General features: G+C 41.0%; 1 protein-coding gene across 4 annotated transcripts in view; it reads right to left on the bottom strand.

Moving 5' to 3' along the window:
* LOC147017998 (testican-2-like) overlaps positions 1 to 13,149 on the bottom strand; it is a 61,552-nt gene that overhangs the window by 19,946 nt on the left and 28,457 nt on the right. For 3 of the 4 annotated variants that reach the window (XM_085897154.1, XM_085897156.1, XM_085897157.1), the window contains exons 3-5: positions 10,905 to 11,007; positions 10,418 to 10,535; positions 5,911 to 6,028 (exon numbers count right to left, since the gene is read on the bottom strand). In XM_085897154.1, the coding sequence (XP_085753280.1) occupies positions 5,911 to 6,028; positions 10,418 to 10,535; positions 10,905 to 11,007 (339 nt within the window). The remainder of the gene's footprint in view (positions 1 to 5,910; positions 6,029 to 10,417; positions 10,536 to 10,904; positions 11,008 to 13,149) is intronic. The other variant, XM_085897155.1, reaches the window with a different exon arrangement.

The following is a 13,149-nucleotide window of genomic DNA, read 5'->3' as shown; positions in this document are numbered from 1 at the left end:
TTGGCAGTGATATTCATGTCTCTGCTGGCTGCGAGTCAGAGGTCAATAGATGTCTGGGTCGGGCCTGGGGAGTCATGGATTCACTGGATCATGGGGTGTGGCGCTGCCGGTACTTGTGCGGGAGGACGAAAGTCCGAGTCTTCAGGTCCTTGGTACTTCCAGTCTTGCTCTATGGGTGCGAGACTTGGACTCTGACCAAGGATCTGAGACGGAGACTTAATTCCTTTGGTACCAGGTCTCTTCGGAGAATCCTTGGCTATCGCTGGTCGGATTTTGTGTCCAACGAGCGGTTGCTGAGAGAGACTCGGATGAGATTTGTTACCTGCATAGTCCGTGAGCGTCAGTTGCGGCTGTATGGACATGTGGCTCGTTTTCCTGACTCTGATCCTGCTCACCAGATTCTCTCAGCGAGGGAGTCTCATGAGTGGAGGAGGCCAGTGGGTCGACCACGTGCCTCATGGTTGCAACAGGTTGACCATCATCTCAAGGAGATGGGGATGGGCCTGGCATCTGCCTGGGGGATGGCCAGACGGAGGCCCCTGGAGTACCGGCGGAAAGTGGACGCAGCGACGTGCTGTTCTGGCACATGCTCCCATACCTGACCTGGCCTGAAAAAAAAAATATATATATATATATATATATATATATATACATATATATATATATATATATATATATATATACATATATATATACATACATACATACATATATATATATATATATATATATATATATATATATATATATATATATATATATATATATATATATATATATATATATATATATATATATATATATATATATATATATATATACACATATATACATATATATATATATATATATATATATATATATATATATATATATACATATATACATATATATATATATATATATGTATGTATATATATGTATATATATATATGTATATATATATGTATGTATATATATATATATGTATGTATATACATACATATACATATATATATACATACATATATATATACATACATATATATATACATACATATATATATATATATATATATATATATATATATATATATATATATATATATATATATATATATATATATATATATATATACATATATATATATATATATATACATACATATATATATATATATATACATACATATATATATATATATATATATATATATACATACATATATATACATATATATATATATATATATATATATACATACATATATATATATATATATATATATATATATATATATACATACATATATATATATACATACATATATATACATATATATATATATATATATATACATACATATATATACATACATATATATATATATATATATATATATATATACATACATATACATACATATATATATATATATATATATACATACATATATATACATACATATATATATATATATATTTTGTTCCGAATTCTCACCCGCCGGTATGCGAACAACCGTGTTTAACCGAATCGCGGCCTTACGCCCACCAGACAAACAATTCAGTTGCAGCTTTCCGGATCAACGCCGAAAACCAGCCATGGGTGTGTTCTTAACCACACCACAACCTTGTCCACACACTACCCGCGCTACAGGGTCCGATCGCCAAATCTTCGATTTACCTAATTATTCGCGCGGGTAGATTACCGAGAGATTGTACCTCAACGGGACCGCTTGGAAACAAGCCACTTAAGCAGCTCGCTTCCTTTTGGGATAACCGAGCGGCATATTATCGTGCAGTCCCGTTGGACCCGATCACTTTACAGGCTATTTAAAAACCAACTATATTCCGAGGGCAAGATGGCAGTTCAATTGGGGAAAGAGGACACAATGAACGGGTTAAAATTTGAACAAGCACATTTATAACACACGTATGCAGTCAGGTATTAATGCAAGAAAAGCACGTATTCAAGCATGCACATATGCAATTATACAGCCAACAAAAACAATGCAAAGGAACTACGACCGTTTATTTATTCTTTAGTCACTTATACACAGTTATACTTCACGGATTTGGCGCCACAACTTTCATACAAAGAAAAGCAAGGAAAACCCCCCTCAAAGACAAGGGTCTTTATGACATGGAGCTTTGAGGACCGAAGGAGCTCCAAGAGGCCACGCAGGTTACCTTCACCTCGTTGGGGTGACCCGCGACGTTCCGTCCCCACGGCAGCTAGCGTAACCGCGGCTCGGCCGCTGCCTGGTGATTCGGGCCCCAGCCGGCAACGCCTGAGAGGAACAAACGGGTCTTTGCTCTTTCTGAGTTGATGCTCTCTTTAAGAACCCGTCCATCCCTCAGCGATGCTCGGATTGTTCCGAAGCCCGATCACCTCAGACCGTTCGGTGCTGGTTAGAGAGCTCTCTCCGGCTCTCTCCAATTCCTGCACACGAACACGCAGCTCCGCGTGGCACAGCAGGCTTGGCCGTGCTCCTAGCTCACGTCTCCTCCGCTCTCCTCAGCTTCTCCACTGACTGCTGGCTTCAGGCTCCAGGCTCCAGGCGCTCCGAACCCCGACAGACACTCCACAGACTAACCTCAGACTGGCGCTCCGCTCGCCCTTTTATAGGGCCCGAGAGACGAGATCTGATCTCCGCACTCTCACCTCTGACCCCCACTAGCTCCGCCCCTCTCGCTCTCTTGATCCAAATTCCGAGGTGAAGCTTGCACAGAGCGGACGTGTGTGAAGACAGCGACCCTGCACGGCAAGCGGACGTGCGCGAAATCACCGACTTGCGCGGCGAGGAAATCCCCGCGTCTGCCTGCAGCAATGCGGTCTCACCGTGGCTGGCGCCAAGATGGCGTCATTTTGGAAATGAAGGTGAGGCGATGTTGTTCGTGTTGATTTATCGGGGGAGATGTGGTTTAGGAGATGGTGAGGAGATGTCGTTGTTCATGTTGATTTATCGGGGGAGATGTGGTTTAGGAGATGATGAGGAGATATCGTTGTTGTGAAGGCGGTTGTGGAGAGGATGGTTGGAGGTTGGCGTAGTGGAGAAGGTGGTTGGTGGTTGGCATGGTGGAGAAGGTGGTTGGCGGTTGGCGGTTGGTGTGGTGGAGAAGGTGGTTGGTGTTTGGCATGGTGGAGAAGGTGGTTGGTCCAAAATAACGATTGCAAAAGAAAAACGGTTACCTCAAAGATCACAGCCCTGATCACACGAATAAATACCATTAGACAACGATGGGGAAATCTATCTGAACACAGACTTATCGATATAACTGAACTAAGGACCTATATGGTGCTCTGCCAATTTCCACAGCCGTAACAATATATATATATATATATATATATATATATATATATATATATATATATATATATATATATACATACATATATACATATATACATATATACATATATATATATACACACACACACACACACACACACACACACACACACACACACACACACACACACACACACACACACACACACACACACACACACACACACACACACACACACACACACACACACACACACACACACAATAGAAAGTCTACACACCCTTTCAAAATTTTCAGCTTTTGTTGCCTTATAGCCTCTAATTAAATTTCATAAAATCAGACTTTTTCCACCTTTATTTACACATCGTAACCCACAACTTTCAAGTGAAAAACAAATGAAACAAATTTCAGAAAATAAAATTAAAAATACAAAACGAGAATATCTTGGTTGGGTGAATGTCCTACAAATCACTGGGTACATTGCGATGCTCATAAATACCCGGAGATACCAGTGTGTGTGGCTTTATTACATTTCCACACATGTGAGAACCTCGAGAAACTCTTAAATGAAGCTGAATTACAAAATGTAAGCTCCAGAATTGAACTTAGCTGCAGTTCACTCCTTTAAAAAAAAAAAGTGTTAATTTGTCCAATTCGGACAATTTGAAATTTTGCATGTCTCCCGAAGGTGTAGGTTTAATATGACGGTTCGGTGATTGCTAATCGCTTGCCAAGCGAGCAGTTTCTTATCAACCGTTTTGTTGGAGTGCTTCATTGAGGGCTGAAGCCACTTGGTGAGCACTCTTCAATATTCGCACTGTCATTGAATACTTCATATCGATCGACTTGAACAAAGGTCAGGGCCACTCACTGGCGTTGATCACATTGTTCTGCAGTGCAACAGGCAGTGGCTGGCTCGCTGAAAATGTGAAATTTTATTTTCCATAACGTTTCCCCTTTTTATTGTTCCATTATACGACCCGTCACTTTGGTAGAGACAAATACAAGTAAAAATTAAACGTTTTGATTTTAAAGTTTCTTCAACTGTTTCATGGATTGCTTGGTGAAGCCACTTGGTGTGCATTCTCAAGCTTCGATCAATTGTGATACTGCGGTTCGATACCGGAGGGAGGAAGGCAAAACAAATTATATGATTACAATGAGTAAAAATTTTTTCAGTTGTTATTAAATCATGAATCGCCACATCATGGCAAGAAAGACGAGAGGTGCGCATGCTCGCTCTGTGTAGCCTGGGTTTCAATCCCAACCCAGCTATAAACTGTCACCCCAGTGTTTCACAGGCAGGGTGATTCATCAATGCACGTGCCATCTCTTGGATGGACATCATATTGAGCGTCTCATCTGCTGGAATCCCTTTCCCCCTCCCCTCTCTCTCCCTCACCCCTCCCTCTCTCACACTCTGCATCTCTCACTCCTCTGCCTCTCTCACCCCTATCCCACCCCTCTCTCTCCTTCCCAACCCCACCCCCCTTCCCCCCCCTCTTCCCCTCTTTCCAATCCGACCCTTATATCTCTCTCTCTCTCTCTCTCTCTCTCTCTCTCTCTCTCTCTCTCTCTCTCTCTCTCTCTCTCTCTCACCCTTCCCCCCCCCCCTGGTGCCTAACTCCCCCCTCTGTTGAAGAGACTGTAACATGTACGAATCAGATTTGGAGTGAGCCGACCGGAGGGGTGCAAAGGTCGCTGCATGTACGAGCATGAATGAATGCAGGCAAACATTTGCCAGGTAGATAGCATGGGTTTTAAATGCTTCCAACCCAGGTCTCAAAGTATCCACCATCGTGTGTGTGTGTGTGTGTGTGTGTGTGTGTGTGTGTGTGTGTGTGTGTGTGTGTGTGTGTGTGTGTGTGTGTGTTTGGTCATTAAGCATAACGTATCATTCTCTTTGCTTACCCCACCCTCCTCCCCCTCACCTTTCTCTCTCTCCCCCCCACCCCCTCTCTCTGTCTCTCCCTTCCCCCCATCACACCCACCATCTAATAAAATGCAGCTCTCTCCTCCCACACTTCTCTCTCTCTCACACCCCCTTCCTTGCACCTATTCCTCCCACAGTGTCTCACAACATTTGGTGAGGTGTCACTCTCCCCACCTCACCCCCTTCCTCCATCTTCCCCTTTTCCGAGACCCCCCCTTCCTCTCTCTCCCTCCTCTCTCCCCTTCCTCCTTTCTCCTCTCTCTCAATCCCTAACTCCCTATTTCTCCCCCCCCCCCACCCTTAATATGTCCATCAGCAAAGTGATGGGTTGTATTTGCTAGTACACAAATAAAACACGAGAGGGAGGGGAGGATGTGGGAGGAAGGGTGAAGGGGGGAAGGGGTGAAGGAGGAGAGGAAGAGTGGAAAGAGAAGATAAAAAGTATTGTTAAGCCATTATGGGAGAGCATGGAAGAGAAAAGGAAGTAGAAAGGGGGAAAGGCCAAGTTATGGCAAATATTGCAATTTAACATTACATTTCACAGGTTTTGCCATAAAATAGCTATCATTGTTGTGTAATGCGCAAATTTGCAAAAAAGTGAAAAAGTCCAAATGTGCACTTTTAATTTTAGACCACTGATGTGTTTTATGATGCAGTTTCTTTGTATTCTTAATTCCCAGTGCTAAATAATTTTGAGGCTTTACCTTGATGTCTTGGGATTGAATCCTTGCTATTCCTGGATTCCTCTGTACAGGGACAATGGCCCAAACACAGCAAGGTCAGGGCTTTCCTCATGAGACAGGCTTGGTGTTGTAACTTGCACTGAAAATAACATCCATGAACAGGAAATGGTCAGTTGTGGAAACATTCTAAGGAATACAACTCCACCAACGATGAATATGTGTGGATGTTTAGTGTAATTATCTCTGGAGCAGACATGGATTGAGGAAACAAAAAGTGTGTGGTTGTGGAGGGGGGTGGCGGGGGGGGAGGGGCAGGGACTGGATAAGTTAGTGTGTAAGGGGCTATTGATGGGTATAATTTGGTGGGGGAGGGGGGTGGCTAAATACATTGTGGTACCAACTTAAAAAAAAAATTATTCCAAATGATTTGTAACAATATTACAAAGATTCATAATATTATTACAAACTTTTGTGATAATGACTAAATGCATTGCAATACCATGTGATAATAATATTACAAAACTTTTATTATGATAAAAGTTTTGTAAGAGCTCACATAATAATACAGCTTTGTCATTATGACAATTTGTTTTAGACTTGGGATAACAACTTGCAATAATAGTTTTGTAATATCATTATAACATTACAGAATTCAAGGATGACAAAACTTGTAATAATGTACTACAAATTGCCATGACATATCTGAGGTATGTCGTCGTCACAATCAGTTCAGTTGGTCACCTCGTCACCTGTCACCCTCCACTCCTCCACCCCTCCCTCAACAGTGATCCAAGGTTCAGAGGTAATGTTACATAAATCACATTCAGGACAAAAACATTTGTAGATATATAAATGAATGATAAGGACATAAGTAGTGCAATGATAATGGTGACGGAAGAGATCGGCAAGATAATTTTAGTTTTACGTTTCTTTGGGAAATCTTCTCGTGGATGTAATGAATTTGGTGAAAACACATGAAAGCGAATTGCACAAAATTTAATGAAAATCATTAAGTTCCATTATGATGCCCTCGACAGAAAACGAGTGGCGTTCTGCATTTGCACGGATTGGTAAAATGACTGACAAAGCCACACTCATTGGGAATGAGGTCCTTATTGCAGCAAAGAAGCAGGTCTGAATGAGAAATTCTGGAAGCTTAAACTGCATTTTACAAAATGAAGCATAATTGGGGGAGAAAAGCCACCAAGGTGGCATCATGGGAGATGCATTTACTAGATGCAAGTTATCTGATGTTATTAAAAACGTTTTAGGCATTCTGTCTCTAATGCATGTAATCTCCGCTTTTGAGTATTGATGTCTGATCATAATAAAATGAAAGTTAATAAATGTGTGTGAGTGTCTTGGTGTGGTTTTTCAAGTTCTCACTTTATCTGTTCTGTGGAGTTCTTGATAAGGAGGGCTTTGGGGGGGGGGGGGACTGTCCTTGGCTCGATTTTGGAATTTGAAATTTCTCATGATTTTGAAATTATAATCCATATTAAACATGAAGTAGAATTGGCAAGGAAACAAGTTGTAATAAAACATTCCTTGATGTCCGTTTTGTTTTTAGAATGATGCGTTTTGCATTTGCTGAAGGTTTTATTTTCTTTTCGTAACAGTTTGACCTCAGGCGCTGCATGTAAATGGAATACATTGATTGGCTGCATGTTATGATTGACTGCATGTGTTATTGACATTTCAAAAGCGGGGTACTAGTGCAGCATTTCCACAAAAGTGAGCGTGGTTTGTGGGGGGGGGGGGGGGGGGAGTGTCTAATCTTTTAAGTTTACACAACGAGGTGGAGTTATAGCTCTGTAAACCCCAGTGGTGAATCTGTGACCGCTCTAGAATGTCGAGCATGGGGAATAAGCTTGGATTACATTTTATGTTCTTGTTTGTAGAAGATTTGTTCTGCACTAGTTTATATATCTGCATATTTTACTGTGATCGTAACTTCCATCAACACAGATAGTCATCTGTTTCCATTTGGATTCCCCCCTCCCCTTTGGATTATGGACAAGATGTGGGATTTTGCCTTAATCTTGTTTTCTTAATGGAGAGAAACTGCCACAATATTTTTGCTCACCCTGTCTGTTTGCCCAGTTGAAGAGAGGGGAGATAAAAAGCTCATAAGGGTCCATTTTCTTCACCCTGCAGCTACTGCAATGCAATGGCTGAAGAGGAAAAGAGGACTTTGGGGACTTTTGCCAGAGCAAGTGAGGCTGGAGAAAAGTATTGTCTCATGCCAGCTAGACATGACTGATTATTGCACAGCCACTGCGAATGCTATGCGAAGCTTGCTCTTTGTAATCTGTCCAGGTGTGTGAATAGAAATCTGTCTTCTTTTTGTGATCAGCTCCCATACTGAAAGTTGTCTTGGAGATATGCTACTGTGTGAAAATGTTCCTTTCTTTAACTTGGATTGGGGGTCAATAGTGCAAGATCCAAGTTTGAATGACTTGCACCAGACGACCAAATTTATTGTAACAGGAAGCAGGGCACATCACATGGCCCACTGCATCACTTTGATAGCACCAGGGGTGATACGCCAGCATGCACGGCCCTACATGACTTGAAACCGCTGGATCTCCAAAGGGAATGAACGTGCTCCAATCAGGTGCACAACAGTGCATGCTCTCTGATGCACTCTTGGTGTTTCTCACCCTCAAGCTCAATGACATAGACATTATCCTTGCATACAGTAAGAAGAACAATGCAAAAACTTCAATAAAGTCTGCAGCAATGACATTGAGGCCTGATAGAAGATTCCCATTTGTGTCCTAAGTCTTGTCCCTGACTGTATGTTGAATATTTAAGCATTTAACTCTGCACACAGACCGTTTGCAAGATTATAATGCCAAAGGTAATTACATGCTGTACGGGAGGAAAGTATAAAATTGGATATACGTTGGTAATGGCATCTTGCATACATAATAGGTGAATTACTCAATTAGCCATGTTAAGAATGTTTCTAAATTTCCCTGTTGTGAGGTTTATTTGTGCAATCCTGGAATTCCCTTGACTGGTGAACCGTATGTGACCATAGTTTGAATGGTACAAAGTTAAATTGGTACTAATGATTGAGGCAAAGTGTAAACGGCTTGGCTTCGTCCACATTGTTGGACGCAAAAAAATGTCCCAAGCAGGCCTGGAAATAACACGTGACAGCATGTCAAAATAACACGTCAACTCGACTTCAGGTTCCATGTGACCACCAATATTTTTTTCAAAGGACATGAGCTCTTAAATGCAAGGGCCCCTTCTGGGAATTCTCAAGAATGGCAGTTTTTGTTCAATTATGACCCATCCATCCATCCATCCATCCATTGAGACCATAATATCTGTGCAGAGCATTGGTGCTGCCAAAGCAGTCTCCTTGGCTGTTGGACACAATCCTGGATGGGTCGCCACTCTGACACAGGATACCAGCAAGCTGGCATTCATTTTGCCGACCTCGGAAGGATGACAGGCAGAGTCAACCCCATCTGGTATTAATTAAACAGCTGAGTGGGATTTGAACTCAGGACCCTGAGTCAGTTGTGGCAGTTTCATTTCATAGGTTAATGAGTCAGTAATCAGTGTTTTATTGCAACTGGCCCAATGCCAAACACTTACCTGGTGTATACTGCTGTGAAAGGCACCCAAGGCCACCAGTTGTACTGTCTGGCAGACGGTGAAAGCTCCCAAGATCCAAAGCCCACCACTCTAGCCATTAAGCCAACACCAGGCATATTCTGACCCCAAATGGAATCAACTCCAGAATAGACTGCTCAAAAACAAGGAAGCTACCAAATGAGTTCTCCTCCCATCCTGAATGCAGTCAAACATATGCCTGTACATCAGTACACTACATGAGATAGGTTTATGTATGTATTGAACATCAAACATTGACAAGAGACATTGCAGTCACAGTGGGTAGTCCAAGGATTCACAGTTCAAAACACACTTCAGATTCCTGCTGAATGTACTGCTGCAGCAATCTCTCTGATAGGATGTATGGTAACTGTTTAAGTCGGACCCAACAATTATGGAGTAGGAAGTAGAAATGTTCCATTTTGGAATTGTTCCAGGAAGTGGAAAGTGCATATGCTTTCACAGTCTTCCAGACAGCACTACTGGTAGCCTTGGGTGCCTTTCACAGCAGTTTACACCAGGTAGGTGTTTGGCATTGGGACAGTTGCAATGAAGCACCGATTACTGACTCATTAACCTATGAAATGAAACTGCCACAACTGGCTCAGTGGATATGTGGCAGTTCAAGTGTTTCTTTTTGTACCATTTTAGCACTCGGTGCTTGGTTGAAAGAATGCTTTTCAAATCATCAATATCAACCAACTTCAATCATTTTGGTGGACTTTCAGAAGCAGTCTTTGTAAATACAGTAGTACATACCAGTAGACTGTTGGATCATGAAATTAACTTTATTCCCACAAGAGATAAACACACATGAAACCCAAAGTTAGCAAAAAGTATGGAAAGAATTGTAATGGAAAAGATAAAGATGGATTAGATACTTGTCCCATTGTACCTTGCTGGTATATGAGTGACCATCTGAGCCGCAGACAGGAGAAGAGGGAGTAGAGGGGCAAGTCGGGCAATCCTGAGGCCGCTTCTCCTGTGCCTGGATGCCCTTGGAAAACCATCTGCTGCAAAACATACTTACTAGGCATTATGTCTAATGTGTCCAGAACATAATCAATACCCAGAAAGGAACATCATATACCAAGCTTCTGAAGATCATTGCTGATCACGTTTTTTTTTTTTTTTACATTGATCAAGGCTCATATAAAATGCTTGTACATATATCACATAATAGACTGAAGAAAGTAAGACATTTTCATGCGCTTTTGCATTAATTACGACATTAGTATACAATAGCTATTACACCATTGCTGTTATTTTTTTCTCCTTAAAATGGTTTTAATTTCTTAAATTCCACAAGCCCAGAAATGTTTTTATTGAGTTCTAATCACTTGGGCAGCCTCATCTGTGACATATTTGTATTTGTATAATACCTGCTTTTGCCATGACTGACACACACTGCCTTGTTGCGGCCCTGGCTCTGGCACGACTTGTGCCTTCCACATTTCACAGAATGGCAGGGATCATCTGAGGAGCCTGTCAGTCAAACAAAGGAAAAGGGAAGGTGTAAAAGCAAGGCAACTGCACAATATGCGCTTTGTCAAAGGTTACAAAAGAGATTTAAAAAACGTCAAGATTCTACACATTATTATTATTATTTTATACTTCATTGACAAGTTTAAGTTCATGTTTCTTACCACTAATAAGAATCTGCATTGAAAGTGAGGGTGCAGTGCTTCAGAAGTAAGAGCTCTCTTAGGTTAACTACCAAGTATTGCATGAGATCATATCTCAGCCACTGCCCCCAAAATATTAGTCTTCAACTTTTCAGCTCAACTCCACTCGATGCTATCAGACTTAAGTGCTGAGATAGTGAGCCAGACTTGGATGGAAGGCCTGGTAGTATGTGCACTCCGAGTTGTTTGTTGTCTGATCCTGCATTTGTTTGCATGTGGAGTCAAATCAAATTTTATTAATGAAGTCATGACAGGTGCAGTGGCAGAAGAAGGTGCTGCATTGCAGAGCATGCCATTCTTTTAATGAAATGTAAAGCTGGAGAGTCAACTATCCCATCCACATTTAGGTTGTGGATGTGAAATATCCCACTGTACCACGATGTTCCCTGAGTGGGCTATGAAAGTTCATGATAATATATTTAGTACATGTGGTAGCGAAATAAATTGATTGCTAAAGTTAATGGGATGTGGGTTTGACATATGCCCTCCTCCTGTGTCTAATACTTTTTGTGTTCGTGTGAATTATTTTGTCCACATTGTTGAAGACTCATGGATGATTTTAAACATATTACAAGAATGATGATTTTTTTAAAAAGACATCAACATACACTTCTTCAAGGATTATAAAGGTGTTAAGAAATTATGAACAAATCAACATTGTGTAGAAGAGTTAAACCTGATGCCATAACACCACAAACTAAGTGACTGATTGGAATGCAAGAGCGATTTTTAAAAAAAAAACAATATTTGGATCCAGGAAGTCCATAAAGTCCTTGTGCAACTTTGAATTGTCATAACTTCTGATGTACATGTGACAGAAACAAACTGTAAATGCATATGAAAGCATAATTCATCAAGTTTTGTTGTTGTTAATATTGTCATGAATGTTGTTATTATTGCTGTTGTTGAATCCACAATTCCCCTGGGGTTTCTTGACGAGTTGACGTTTTCTCATGAGGAAACTTCTACATCAGTGGTGAAGTCAACCACCACAATTACAGCGTTCGGTTCCCAAACTACGATGATTAGATGTTCCACACACCACCTTGTACCGGCAAGATGCTCCCTGCCACTATGCTTTGTATGTGCGACGGTTCTTGAATGATGTCTTCGCAGACAAGTGGATCGGTAGATGTGGATCAATTGCCAGGCCACCTCATTCGCCTGATCTGTCTCCAATGGAATACATTTATGGGGCTATGTAAAAATGTTGTTTACTCATCACAGCCTTTTTTTGGTTGAAATTTGGGCGAAGATCACAAATGGGATTTATGAAACTACTCGGCTTGTTAAAAACATTCTTCAGCAGAAGCTGAAGAATGTTTTTAACAAGTTGGAAAATCGGATTGAACAATATGTTACGAAAGATGGTGGTTGTGTTTAGTTTCAGCTTAAAAAGTAAGCTCTCCTGCAGTTGGACAGAGAACAAGTGATGCTGAATGTGCAGTGGGGAAGAGAATGAGATTTTGCCCCAAAGGAATGTGATAAGGAAATAATTAATTAAGTCTCGTTGAAGTATCGTGGGCACGTGGGTGAGCGATGTTGAATGTGTAGTGGGGAAGAGAATGAGGGCACAGAGGCTTTACCTCATATGAATGTGATAAGGAAATAATTAATTAAGTTCCGTGAGCATGTGCATTATTTTAAACTCATTTCGTTCAGTTCTGCAACACCTCTTGTGGCCGTTTGCTTCAATTGAACAATATTTTTAAACCATTGCTAAGTCCCATCCAAAACAATCATCTATTCTACCCCCATAAATCCACCCCATGCCATGAATTATGCTCACCTCTTTCTTTATCCATCATGTCCACCCTGTGTCCTCCTCTAGCCCTCATTCTTCCCCACATCCCTTACAGTGCAAACAGAAAGTTTACACCCCCTTTCAAAATTTTCACCTTTTGTTGCCTTATAGCCTGGAATTAAATTGCATTAAATCAGA

The sequence above is a fragment of the Eptatretus burgeri genome, chromosome 10, assembly GCF_056783735.1.
Source record: "Eptatretus burgeri isolate ZD-2024b chromosome 10, Ebu_testis_v1, whole genome shotgun sequence".
Taxonomy (NCBI): Eukaryota; Metazoa; Chordata; class Myxini; order Myxiniformes; family Myxinidae; genus Eptatretus; species Eptatretus burgeri.
The sequence above is the reverse complement of the archived record's forward strand: the minus strand, read 5'-3'. Positions and strand labels throughout refer to the sequence as shown.